Source organism: Sciurus carolinensis, chromosome 1 (assembly GCF_902686445.1).
Source record: "Sciurus carolinensis chromosome 1, mSciCar1.2, whole genome shotgun sequence".
NCBI lineage: Eukaryota > Metazoa > Chordata > Mammalia > Rodentia > Sciuridae > Sciurus > Sciurus carolinensis.
In genome coordinates this window covers 17,270,917-17,284,040 of record NC_062213.1, presented here as the reverse complement: position 1 = coordinate 17,284,040, position 13,124 = coordinate 17,270,917, and the positions used below count along the sequence as shown (strand labels likewise).

Sequence of the window (13,124 nt, the reverse complement as noted above, 5' to 3'; positions counted from 1 at the left end):
CGTACTTGGACAGATCAACACAGTGCCTGGCCTCAGGGGTCCACAGACATTGCATTTCTATGTGAGTGACATCCCCTGCTGTCATGTGGTACACAGCCTACAGGGCTATATACAGCAATCCTGCAGCAAAACACTGCTATGTTTTTTAAAAGAAGGTTCACAATATAAGGCAGTTACCAGAGCAAAGGGAAAGAAGGAACTAGGCTGTGTTCCTTTTCATCTCAAACGCCATGAGAAACCCAACAGTCTCTACTGGATATCCACAGAGACAAAACCAGAGGAAGTAGTGGTAGACATAGAAGACAGCCCAAGGAAGAAGAAAGACAAGTTGCTCAAGAAGAAACTCAAAGACGATGCAGTCCCTAACCTGGCCACCTTGAAGGTATGTGCACACAGGGGTCTCCACTGTGGGTGGGGTGAGGAGCTCAGCAGTGGAGCTCCTTGGTGCTTTGCTCAACCCTAGTAATGCCTGTGTGTGAACTAACTAACTTGATGTTTGTTAAAATCACTGGTGCAGAGAAATAAACCTTAAGTATCTAAGCCAAGACAATGGAGGTCATTTTCTTTTTTCTACATCCCTATATATTGAGAGGGGGCATAACTTACAATGCTCAACTTGGACCTGGCAAAGTAGTTTACAGTGTGTGAGCCCTCGACTCACCTTGTGGATTTGACATCACCATGCAGGTGTGTAGGTGCTTAGACAAGCAGGAGTTTTAACTCCGATAAAGTCAATTCCATCAGATAGATCTTGACATCATTCAGAAGGTATTAGAGGCATATTTGTGGATATGAAAATTTGGGGAATGAAAATTATGTATATGGATAACCAATTTGGGTACATAATTTTGTTAGGAAATTTGAATAAATAATTTCATTATATTACTAAATCTGAAGCTCAATTCTATTTTGCATTTCTAAAGTACATATATCACTTACCACTTGGAAAATTCATGCCTATGTGCATTAGAATAACAACAAATATTTCATTACTTTATATGTGCTAAGAACTAATGAACATCATTGATTTGAATTTCCTCAAAGTTCTATAGTTCGTATCTAGCAAACCATAACTATGAAATGGTTTGTCATATTTATACCTGTGTATTTTACAAATTTTTTGGTTTAGCTATATTTCTTTTGGGTTTTAAAGTTTACCAGGAAAGTTTTTAAAAGTTCAGAATAGTAGTTCCTGGAATCCTGAACCAAACCATAGTTGTCTTATTCAAGATAAGCCCTGTGTGGTGGCACACACCTGTAGTCCCAGCTACTCAAGAGGCTGAGGCAGGAGGATCACAAGTTTTGACTTGCTTGGGCAACTTAGTGAAATCCTGTCTCAAAGTTTTTTTAAAAAGGGGGTAAGGACTAGGGATGTAGCTCAGTGGTAAAGTGCCTCCTTGCATGTTCAATTCCTGGTACTTCGAACAAACCAGCAAACAAAAAGAAAGATAAGTTAACAGTGGCACCTTACATTTTTCCAAAAAGCATGTATTTTGGAGAATCTGAGCTTTTCTCTTTAAGTCAATCCTGTGCCTCCCTTCTGCTTAGCATAATCTTCTCCTTTCTCCCTAAAGATCTATGAGGGCGATCTTGAGAGTGAATTCAACAATTTTGAAGACTGGGTGAAAACATTTGAGCTCTTCAGAGGCAAATCTACTGAAGATGACCATGTTCTGGATGGAGACAGAGTCATAGGGAAGTTTAAGGCAGGTTCCCTGCTCACCCCATTGTTTGCCTTACTCTGTCGATAAATGTCAGCTGGGGCTCATTCTGGTAATGGGATTGTGGTGGGTGATGTGTTTAAGGACAATCCTTAACCTCTACTCAAGACCTTCTCTGGAACTCCACAAGAGTCAGCTCCAGTCTTCGGAGATATTTTGGTTCATGGTTGGTGGGGTGGAGCTCAGTCTGAGGTCTGCAAGGAGACAGAGTCATTACCCGAAAGGACTACAGAATGTCACTTGGCCTTCGACAACACTCTATGTATGTGATTTATCAAGCCTACCAGCTGGACAACTAAACTGAACAACACGTGCCCATCTGGTAGCCGTATGGTATCAGCATCATAGAGTTGCAGCTAGCATTTGCTATGCACCTCCTGCATGCAGGGCCTTTAATGCGCAGCATGCTGTGCTGGCATGGCATGGGTGTTGCACTTTGCCGATCTCAATTTTAATCCTAGTTATAATCCTAACTAGCTGCATAGCCTGGAACAAATTGTGCCACGTTCCTGAGCCTCAGATGCCTCATCTGGAAACAGGAATACTGCGGTGGGGATGGAATGAGATGGGAAGTGTGAGCGGGTGAAAGCATCCTGGGTCCTATTTGCTGTGACGAGGGTGTTAATGTACCAACCCCAACCCACCAATGTCCCATGAAGATGCTCAGATGCCAGCAACTCACAGGAGCTGCCGGAGGACATCCCTCTGGCAAGGGCAGCACCGACCCCGGTCCTGCTGATTCCTGGGCTGTGTCCATCCAGCTAGCTCTAGGCTCTGATTTTTGGAGGTACACTGACCCTCTTGTTTCAATTCGTTGTGTTTTGTGGTTCCAGGGCTCCTTCTGCATCTACAAAAGTCCCGAGGATTCTAGCTCTGAGGACAATGGGCAGCTAAGAATCCAGCAAGGAATTCCACTCAACCACCCTGTTCAAGTCCTGATCAGGGTGTACATTGTCGCGGTGAGTCCCTGTGTTGCTCCAAGGGGGTGTAGTAGTCTGCATGGGTTACCAGAACAAAAACCACAGCCAGGTGGCTTCAACCACCGAAATCTGTGTCCCAGTTCCGGAGGTCATAAGTCCATGGTTAAGGTGCCCAGGGTTGGTTTCTGTGAGGCCTCTCTCACTGGCTTGTGGGGAGAGATCAATCTGGAATCTTGTCCCCTTATTATAGGGCCACAAGCCCTATCAGATTAGGCTTTATGACCTCATTTGACCTCAATTACCTGCTGAAGACCCAATCCCCAAACAGTCACACTGGGGGTTGGGGCTTCAACATATACCTTTAGTGGGGTACACAATTCAGTCTCTAACAGGGTGTGAAGTTTGGTCACTGTAATGGACATTTCCTGGCTGAAGCAGGGAGCTCATCTGTTGCCACTGTGAAATTCTCCCAATGGCTTCTACATCCAACAGCCAGAAATTTCATTTTGAATATATTTCCAGGAAAAACATTATCTCTGCTGGGTTTCCCCCTTTCTGATAATAACAGCACAAAACTTTAATTATGAAACTTTTGGGACTGATTGGCAGGACTCTGGGAACCAAATAGCCACACCTGCTTTGCACCATCAGGGCAATTGTACAGACCCTAATAGTTCATGGATTGTTCTCATCGTCTGACTTTGAACTTGACTTTCATAATTGTATTTGATTGCAGTAGTCCTATTTTATGTCATCTTTCCTTACATTACCTATCTCCTTTTTAAGAAGCATAAATGAAGCATAAAATAAAAATGGGCTCTTCTTTAATTTGAGGGAGGACCAGCTGTTCTTCCACCCTGCAATTCTCAGGTTTCCTTCATCAGCCAAACAACCACTATGTGCCAGGGACATTGGGACAGAGAGATCAAGGTCACTGCCCTCAAGAAAGTCCCAGCTACCTGGAGAGATTAGAAGTACTTACACTGACAATGTCAGGTAGTCTCTGTTAAACACCCACCCACAGGATGGTTCCAGAGCAGCCTTTTCAAAGTTGCATTCAGGAAGTTATTCATGTCCTGGGAGATAATTAACCTGCATCCCTCGAGAAACAGACAGTGTGTTCAAGTAAAGTTGAGCAATAATGAATCTAATAATTCATTTCCCTTCTCCAGTTCCTGAGATTTGCAAAGCTCATTTGCACATTCAAGACTCTGAGAATTCCAGAAGCAAAGAGACCTACTTAACTGTGAAATCTTGAACACCATTCTCTAAACTCATTGCTCCATGCATTTTTTTCTTCTACAGAAAAGCCTAGAGAACTAAGGTTTGGGGGGATGCTGTTTGGATATTCCAGAATTATGAGAGTATGATAGTAGGAAAGAGAGGGAGAATTTCAGTAGGCCACAAAGGCTAGAGAAGCATTTGCCACCTTATTCCATGTCCAGCACCCTCTGGACCAAGGACAGGAGGGCAGATCAGATTCCTGTCCAGGAGGCAGCATGGAGAAGGGAGGATGGGAGGACTTGAACAGAGTCAGAGGGTGGTGGCCCTGGGTTGCAGAAAGGGAGACATTCACTGCATTAGGGCTTTTCATTGACCTCTGCGGTAGTGGCGGCAGTGTGTGGTTTCCTCTCTCATCCTGATATGTAACTAATTAAGTCATAAATTAACTTTGAAATATTTTAATTTAAGAAAACACTAAATGGAGTTTTTAAAACACTACTTTAAATGGCATAAAGCAAAACATTTTCCTCACCTCTATTTTTTGGGGATGGCAGGGAGTTCACCTAAAAGATATCTTGGATTTCTTTTTAAGATCAGTAAATATGGGTTTTCATTCCTTATAGTAACTGCATCGTGTTTTCTTAAATGAACGTATTATTCTTTCATTTATTCATTCATTCATTCATTTACTCAACAAATATTAAAAGACCCTATTTTATGTCCTAGAGGTAAAGTAATTAATAAGACAGACAGTGAGTGCCCTCGAATTCATGGAAAGTGCAGTCCAGTTGAGGGTGGTATGGGGTTAAGAAGATAGGAAAATAAAATAACAGATAAATAATCAGTATTAACGTTAGAGGTGACGGCTATGCAGAGAATTAAAATTGGGTGATGTGACAAGAAGAAATGGAGGAGGTACCATTTTGGATTGGATTTCTCCCCTTGTGATTGACATAAAGGTCGGTTACACTTTTCACCTATGAGGCAGTGCTCTAGGGACTTTCTTTCTGATGTGCTTATGCCTATCTGTCTGTGGGATCCAGTCTTAAATGTGGGATTCTCACTCTGCTGCACTGCAGGGTGGAGCTGCTCCAACTATTTGATGGACAGCCTTGACCTTGGTCTCTGCCTGCACAGTATTTGATTTTGATAGTTTAAGGCCCAGCTAGCCTGGAATCAGGCTTCACCCTCAGACACAGATCGTCCCTCAGCAGGCCACTGTGAATGGGATGGGACTGCAGGGGTCATGGGTCAGAAAGCACTGATGCTGGGAGGGCCCTTCAGGTCCACCCCATGACTTCACACTCAGGTCTAGAGACAGCATGACTTTCCCAAAGTCACACGAGTAGGCAGAACTAGGACTAGAACCTCACTCACGCTTTCTGCCTCCTGGTCCAACATGTTCCTTCTTAGTCTGTGCCCAGAGCTGCTTTCCACTGGGGAGACATCACCAGAGAAAGCTGAACTTGGGAAAAGCCAATAATTTTCCTTTTGACAGCAAGATGGAGATGCTAAAGCAATGGTTCTTCACCTTGGCTGTGCACTAGAATCATTGAGAGAGCTCTAAAAATCCCAAAGTCCACGTCCCATGAAATCCAAGCGTCTGGAAACAGGACTTGGGGATCCATTTAGGAAAGCATTTATGACCCCTGAATGCAGCCAGTGCTGAAACTCTTTCTTTTTTCTCCCCAGGCATTTAATCTTAGCCCAGCTGATCCAGATGGCAAATCAGATCCCTACATTGTGCTCAGACTTGGCAAAACCGAAATCAAGGAGCGTGACAAATACATCCCCAAACAACTGAACCCGGTGTTTGGAATGTGGGTGGTCATCTGGCTGTCCTTGTCCTTCCTGTGTCTTCTCCTGTGATGTTTCTTACAGGGGTGATGTGTGTATGTGCCTGTGTTCATGTGTAGGGGAGTCTTGGGTTAAGTAGTGGTGGAATGTTAAATGATGACTTCTGCTCTTGATAAGGCTAATCAAGTCTGTTCATGGAGACAGGTAGAATTTTCTGTGGACCACTCAGGAATTTGGTAGTACATGGTGGTCTTCATGCAATTACATAGTGTTCCAATAGCCATTTTCTCAATCTTAAATTTAAGAGGCACCTTGAAGGGTCATCAGCTTCCACCTCCTACTTCTGGACAAAGAGGTTTCTTTTTACAAACAAGGTAAAGTCCTGAGAAGTTAAGAAGCATATTCAAGTCCACACAGTTCCTAATTAGAAGAGACGGGGCCAGATGTTTGGTCTTTTGTCCCCTACGGGACAGATTTTTCTATCACATCATTTTGCTGTTAATTTAAAGTGGCCACTGAGATCAAAAAATTGAACCAAGTCCCCAGTTGTGTTTTGGTTTCCTTCAAAGTGATAAAACCCATTGCATGGTTACCTGTGTAGGTGGGCTGGTCACCTAGGAGTTCCCCACCCCACGGCAACTTCACCACCCTCATTGCTGAGTCACACATTGGTGTCCCCTGCTTGAGTCTGTACACCTGGCTGCCCCTGACTTTGGAATAAAAAGAAACCCAGGTTTCTCTCTGTTACATACAAGTAGTGCAACCTTATACAGATGACCTAACCTCTCTGATCCTAATTTTCTTCATCTGTAAAGCAATAGTATAGCACCTGACTCTTCAGACTCCTTTGAAAGAATATATGAAGCACCTAGCACGTGGTCTCTGCTAGTACACAGTTAATACTCAAAATACAGCTCCCTTCCCTTCCTCCTTGAAAATTTTAGCAATGGATACACTTGAAGTACATTTAATTTCTTTTTTTTTTTCTTAGTAACTAGGAGTCTGGGATGAAATCTCCATCAGTCTCATTTAAAATCATTTACGTCTTTGTAATCACTTTGGACCCTCTGACATTTGACCAGCATCAGTCTCTTAGATTTTATAGCTCCTGAGAAGATGAGGCAATAAATGATCTTGGTTGTCCAGATTAATGGGGATGTTGAAATGGCAGTGCCAGGGAAACTCACCCTTGCATCTCTGATCCAGAGACGACCTTTGTCATTGCCTGTGTTGATGTCACCAGCACTTTGTCCTGCCAAGTGCTTGGCAGACTCTGTTCACTAACTGCTTCCATCACGGCACCTGGAATTAGGCTGGTTTTATTACCCATCCCGTGGCCATGGCAAACAGAGAAGGGGATGATGGACGATTCCCGCCTGCCTCTGGCTCTGCAGGGCTTCTTCCAGAAGCTCTCCAGGTGTGGCTGTCTTGTCAGATGTGTTTGTAATTGTTACTTGGGGACAAGAATTGCTGGCTCTACCTGACAGTGTTCCAGCAAGGAGAGTGGTGGGCTCCCATGTCTGCCCTGGGGTCTTTATGTGAGGCCGTCATGGCCTCCCCACCTCATGCCCTGGCTGCTCGCCCTGCCTTGCTCTCTCCTCGGTAGCCTGACTTGAGTTGATGCCTTGGTGTTTATTGGCCGTCTCATGCTCCCTGGTAGAATAGAAGATCTACTTGAGCAGGCCCTTGGTCCACGCCATGTCCAGCACCGAGGACAGGGCCTGGAACAGGAGAGTACTGAGTATCTGTGGAATGAAGGAATGACAAGTGTACGACTGAACTTCTGCCACGGTCAGTGGGATCTGATGGGACCTGTCACTGTGCATCCACCTGAGGCTGCCTATCCACAGGGCCTGGCAGTTCCTCCTGGGTGGCCCTCAGTTTCCCAAAATGCATCCTGATATCTCCATTGCCTTGACCGTCAGCTGATCTGTGGGGGCCTCTAGCTCCCCTTGCTCATTCACATCTGCAGACCGTGACACACCTTGCATTCACATTGTCCTGGCCGTGTCCTGGCCATATCCTGGACATGACACACCTTGTTTTCCTTGTCCACCTGCAGAACTTCATTCAGTCCTCACGGTTGTTGAGAGTCTGCCCTGCGTCAGGCGCCCTAGAGCCTCCAAGCTTCCTATGAATGCTGGGAGAAAAATAAGTCAATGCGTGATTCTGAGAAAGCGTGGCAAGTCCCGTGAAAGCCCTGGGAGGACCCTGGCCATCGGGGGGAACCGGGGTGTTGGGTGCTCTAGAAAGCAGCCCATGCAAAGTCCAGAGTAGGGAGAGGGCAGGATGAGGCAGGAACTGGGACTTTCACCCAGGTTCTACCCCAGAAGAGACGGGTGGCCACCTGAGAATGCGTATCGGCTCCTAAGGCTGTGCCTCACACTTCCAGTGGCTGGGGGTCTGGAAGCAAGACGCTGGCGGGGTGGGCTTCTTCCCAGGGTTGTAGAAAAGACTCTGCTCCGGGCCTGCCTCCCAGCTGCTAGTGCCTTGCTGGCTGTCCTTGGTTTGGAGATGGGTCACTACAGTCCCAGCCTTCATCTTTACAAGGCCTCTTGCTGCATCTCTTCACATTGTCCTCTGTCTCTGCATGTCCGTCCCTGCATAATTTCCTCTTCTTATAAGGACCCCAGTCATTGGATAAGGGTCACCCCAACAACCTCATCTCAACTTGATTACCTCTGTAAAAGCAACATTTCCAAAAAGGGTCACAGTCTAAGGCACAGCAGTTAGGACTTCAGCTGGGATACATAAGCATACACTGTATATGGTTCCTGCTCATTATTAGGATATTATTACTTTGCTCTTAAGGCCTTTTACCTGGTGGGATGAGACCTTCCCAAATTATCAAGGACAATCTTTCTTATGTAAAGTCAACTAGTAGTAGATGTGAGTCCCATCTACATAATACCTCCACAGCTACACCTCAATTAGTTGCATAACTGGGGACCATGGTCTCCCCAAGTTGATGCATTACAACCACCTGCACCCTGCGAGGAGTTTGCAAACATTTGTTCTCTTCAATGAAGACAGACCCTAGGTGCAGATGTGTCAGGTGCTGGAGAAGAATAAAGAGGTTCTCACCCCATTTCCTTGGAGGCTGCACGCTCCTGGAGGAGGCATGCATTAACTCAGATGAATACGACATTTCTTGTGTGATATATAATGGAGAGGTGTATGGACTTTTGAGACTACACAGTTAGTGAATTTGACCTGCTTGGGTCAGATGCTGAGATTAGAAATTCCTCAGATCTGGAGCCGGGAGCATTCCCATGCACATTCAATCCCCCTGAAGAGATTTCTTTTTGTTCCCTGATTCCCCTCTTCCAGGAACACCTTGCCTGTGACTCCTCTGAGCCATCATTTTTAGCCACTTTCTTATCTGCCTTCCCCACCCAGAAATGATTCTACTTCTCTTAAAATCCACAGTACCTGGCACATAGTGGTTGTATAATAAATATCACATGAACAAATGAAGGAATGAGATGAATGAATGAACAGAGGAACCCTGGGACATCTTTGCTCTGCAGCTCAGGGGTCTGCATGCTCTTACTGTCTCCATATTTGCTCATTTCATGATGCATTATCTTTCCTCAAATCAGCATTGAGTGCAGCTAATGATAGCATGTCCCAGCACAAGCTGGTGTAAGCCTAGTGTTCGCCTGGGTGACTGGGGAAACCACCACCATGTGCTGTTTTGGGGAACTCCAAATGACAGCTCTAGTTGAAATTAAGGTAAGGTTTATCGCGCTCCCCGACCCGCAGGAATGACGCGATAAATGCTGGCAGTAAGAGCTCGTTAATTCAGTGTCTATCTTTATTGTAGCGCTACGGAGAATCTCCTCTTAACAGGGAAGTTACAGCCCCTATGTAGAGATAAGCAACCAATCACATTACAGAGCGCGAAGGGAGAGCGTAAACAAAACAATACAGTGAATCTAGGCAGGCAGTGTACACACGCCGATCATATATAGTGGCCCAATGAGGGTAACTTCCTTCTTTTAGCGTCACTTGTTAGTCTCAAAGTAGAACCGCACTGGCAAGATGCCAGGCGCCATCTTGGGACCATGTGCTCGCCCAGGGCCAGGGGTCCTGGGAACCCCGACAGAGGTTAATCTGTGAGCCCAGCCTGGGGAGATGGACCAGAGCAATCGGGTCCTTTGTCATGGTTACCAGGGACAGTTAAGCACTTATTAAATCCCTTAGTGGCAGCCAGCCCTGGTGACCAATGGAGGCTTTTCCCTGTGACCTCCTGAATATCAATTACAGGCGAGAATCCAAATCTTGGAGCCCAGGTAGGCAACACTGTGCGTTCAGATGGAAGACACCTGGACAGCCATATCCTTGTCCTGCTGGAGCAGCTGTCAGTCACCGTCACCAGAGCTGCCATGTCTGTGCTTTTTTCTCCCCTGGGGAGGTTTAATTGGCTCATGGCTGTGCTGTGATTGCAGTCTCTGCCACACTGGAGAGGGAGTGTCAGAACTAAGTGACCTGACCATGAGGACATCTGACCAGACAGGCCCATGGACATGCAGGAAATAAAAAGCCTACCACTCTCCATCTTCCTCTCTGTCCCTTGATCCTAGCCCAGCCCACCTGTCCCAGAGGGACCAGAGTCTGCACCAGCTAGAGAAACGCTAGTGCACCTTTGACTTTATGGTTAGAAAGACGTTTCTCTAAAATGCCACATTTCACTCAGTTTAATTCTTAAGCATCTGCTTTGATGCAAGAACTCAGTAATATAGATAATCCATTGTCACAAGAAATCTGACAGCATTGCAGTTTCTTTCCATATCTCTTAACTAAGGATATGGAAAACTAGGTTTCAGGGGTTTTATCTGTAACATGAAGGTATGGGATGTGGCGATTTCTGAGATCCCTTGCAGTTCAAAGCAACTTTCATTAAGTATCCTTTTTGTAGGTCAATTTAAGCTCCAGCAATGCAGAGACTGAAAGAGCAGGTCCCTATTCTTAAAAGGCTCAGGGTCTCGTAGAGACAGCATGTTGGGAATTTTTTGTTCTTATGATTTTTCAGAGTTTTCTTTTCAAATATATCTAGCTGGTATTCCTTGATAAAGCAACAATGGAGGGAAATGGCAATTTATTGGGCTTGAGTTGCGTGTTTGGAGGTGAAGTATGTTTTATATACACAGCATTGCCTTTAGCCTCATGTATGTTAGAAAGACCTACTTACCCCTATTTATGCAGAGATTAATTAACTTACCCTGGTTGTAAAACCAGGAGGTTGTCGATTGCAAACCAAGACTGCAAATCAGTCCCATTTGAGACCAAAATCACTAGTTGAAGACTCTTAAGACATGGCCCATCAAAGGGGAAATTATTGGCTATTGGAAATAGACAATTAAGGACACAATGCAGAGTGTTTTGGTACCTATTGAGTCTCATAATTTTGGTACTCAGTTCAAAATTAAACTAAACAAATATCTGTCCAGGGTGAATGCAATTGTTGAGCAGTTAGTGGATGTGAATAGCACTAGCTAAAAGCGAACCTGGGAAAAATTCCTTCTGTTGCCAAACATTGTAAATCCTGAAGCCTCTGCTTGGACTGCAGGTCATTCGAGATCCAGGCCACATTCCCAAAGGAGTCCTTGCTCTCCGTGCTAATCTATGACCATGACATGATTGGGACAGATGACCTCATTGGCGAGACCAAGATAGACCTAGAGAACCGCTTCTACAGCAAACACCGTGCCATCTGTGGCTTGCAGGGCCAGTATGAAATGTAAGTTCCTTCTCCGGCAGAGACCCCACTGGAGGCCATGACCATTCAGGGCTCTAGACTCTGTGTCCCCCTGTCAATTGCTAGGAAGACCAAACTGGTCCAGCTTTCACATCCCAAGTGTGCTCCATATCAGCTGTGCTGGTTTGGGGACGCTGCTCTATGCACTTGAGGGTCACCAGGTTTGGAATGCAGCTGTTATTTAGAACCCAGGGCAGGTTTTTCAAGATTCAAGGCTGAATCATGATACACTTGTTCCATCAGATGTGCCCTGGCAGGGAATGATTCTAGAAGGATTAAATAAGGCAGATGTCAGTATCTCAGCATCCTATAATGCATGCTGGGAGTCACCCAGCAAGTCCTAAGATCCTTATGTGGAGAATCTCTTTCAATTTCCTCAAGAACTCATTAAAATATTATTTTACAAATGAAGGAAGACTGGGCCTAAATCTCTTTTCAAAGATTTTGAATTATACTTAATTTAAAATGTAGACTACCAACTTATTTTTTTTAAGCATGTTGTGTCTGATATCATTTTTAAAATTTTTAGTTGTAGATAGACACATGACTTTATTTTATTCACTGTTTTATGTGGTGCTGAGGATCAAACCCAGTGCCTCACTCATGCTAGACAAGCACTCTACCACTGAGCTACAACCCCAGCCCATATCTGATATCTTAAAAAAATTTTTTTACAAATTTCAGCTGGAAAAACAAAGAACATTCATTGGTGTTCCATGTATAATTATAAGACTATTTTCCTGAATATAAAATAACTCACAGTCACTGTAGGAAATTTAAGAAATATTACAAATTCAAACTAATACCCTAATTATTCTACCCCCAAATAATGTACATAAACATTTTTGTGTATTTTGTTTTAACCTTTTTCTATTCTATTTTTCCCCAAAGTTGAATTACACTATCCATGAAGTTTTGTCAACTGCCCATCATACTAATTAGCCCTCATATTCGAAGATTTTATAATGTCATCAGTATTCTTTGTAATCATACTTTAATAGCTCTATAGTATTCCATCATATGAATTTATTATAAAATAATGGAGTCACTTTGCCTTCCTAAACTGTAGGTCACAAATACTTTCTTTATTCTATTATAAATATTGCTGCTGTGAGCATTCTCATGTAAAAGCTACCAAGTACCTCTCTGAATTCACTGGGTATCCGTGAATGGATTATTCTATCAATGGGGATTATTCTATTAAAGTGAATGCACATTTTAAGGACTTTCAATGTACTTATGACCAAATGACCTGTTAAAAGGGCAGTGCCCATTCACACTGTCACTGAGGAAGTCAGACCCTGATCTCCTCCATGGCAAGATTTCTAGCAGGTTCTCTTTCTGGTCTGCTCTTTCGGGAGCTTAGAATCCAGTTCACGAGGGGACTCTAGTGAATGCCTAAGTCACCTGGTAATTTTCCTGACTCTCCAAGTACCCTGGAGGATTCTGCTCAGAGTGATTAGGCCTTCCTATTCTGAAATCAGAGGGTGACCACAGACAAATGTCATGCAACCTTCATTCAGAAGAGTTCCTGATGGCTGACTTGCCAGGGAGCACTTTCTTGATGGAAGATGCAACCTTCATTCACTCAAACAGCTTTCAGATACGATAGGCACTCATATTTGGAGGGAGGCCGTGTGTGGCTTCAGGCTGGTGTGGAGGAACTTCCCAGGACCTTTCACATCACAGATTCTATGTGGG

At 44.4% G+C, this 13,124-nt stretch overlaps 1 protein-coding gene across 1 annotated transcript in view; it reads left to right on the top strand.

The window, feature by feature from the left end:
• Positions 1-13,124, top strand: part of Fer1l6 (fer-1 like family member 6) — a 116,701-nt gene that overhangs the window by 78,426 nt on the left and 25,151 nt on the right. The window contains exons 28-32 of the mRNA XM_047542602.1: positions 267-382; positions 1,575-1,706; positions 2,555-2,680; positions 5,558-5,685; positions 11,235-11,405. Of these exons, the coding sequence (XP_047398558.1) occupies positions 267-382; positions 1,575-1,706; positions 2,555-2,680; positions 5,558-5,685; positions 11,235-11,405 (673 nt within the window). The remainder of the gene's footprint in view (positions 1-266; positions 383-1,574; positions 1,707-2,554; positions 2,681-5,557; positions 5,686-11,234; positions 11,406-13,124) is intronic.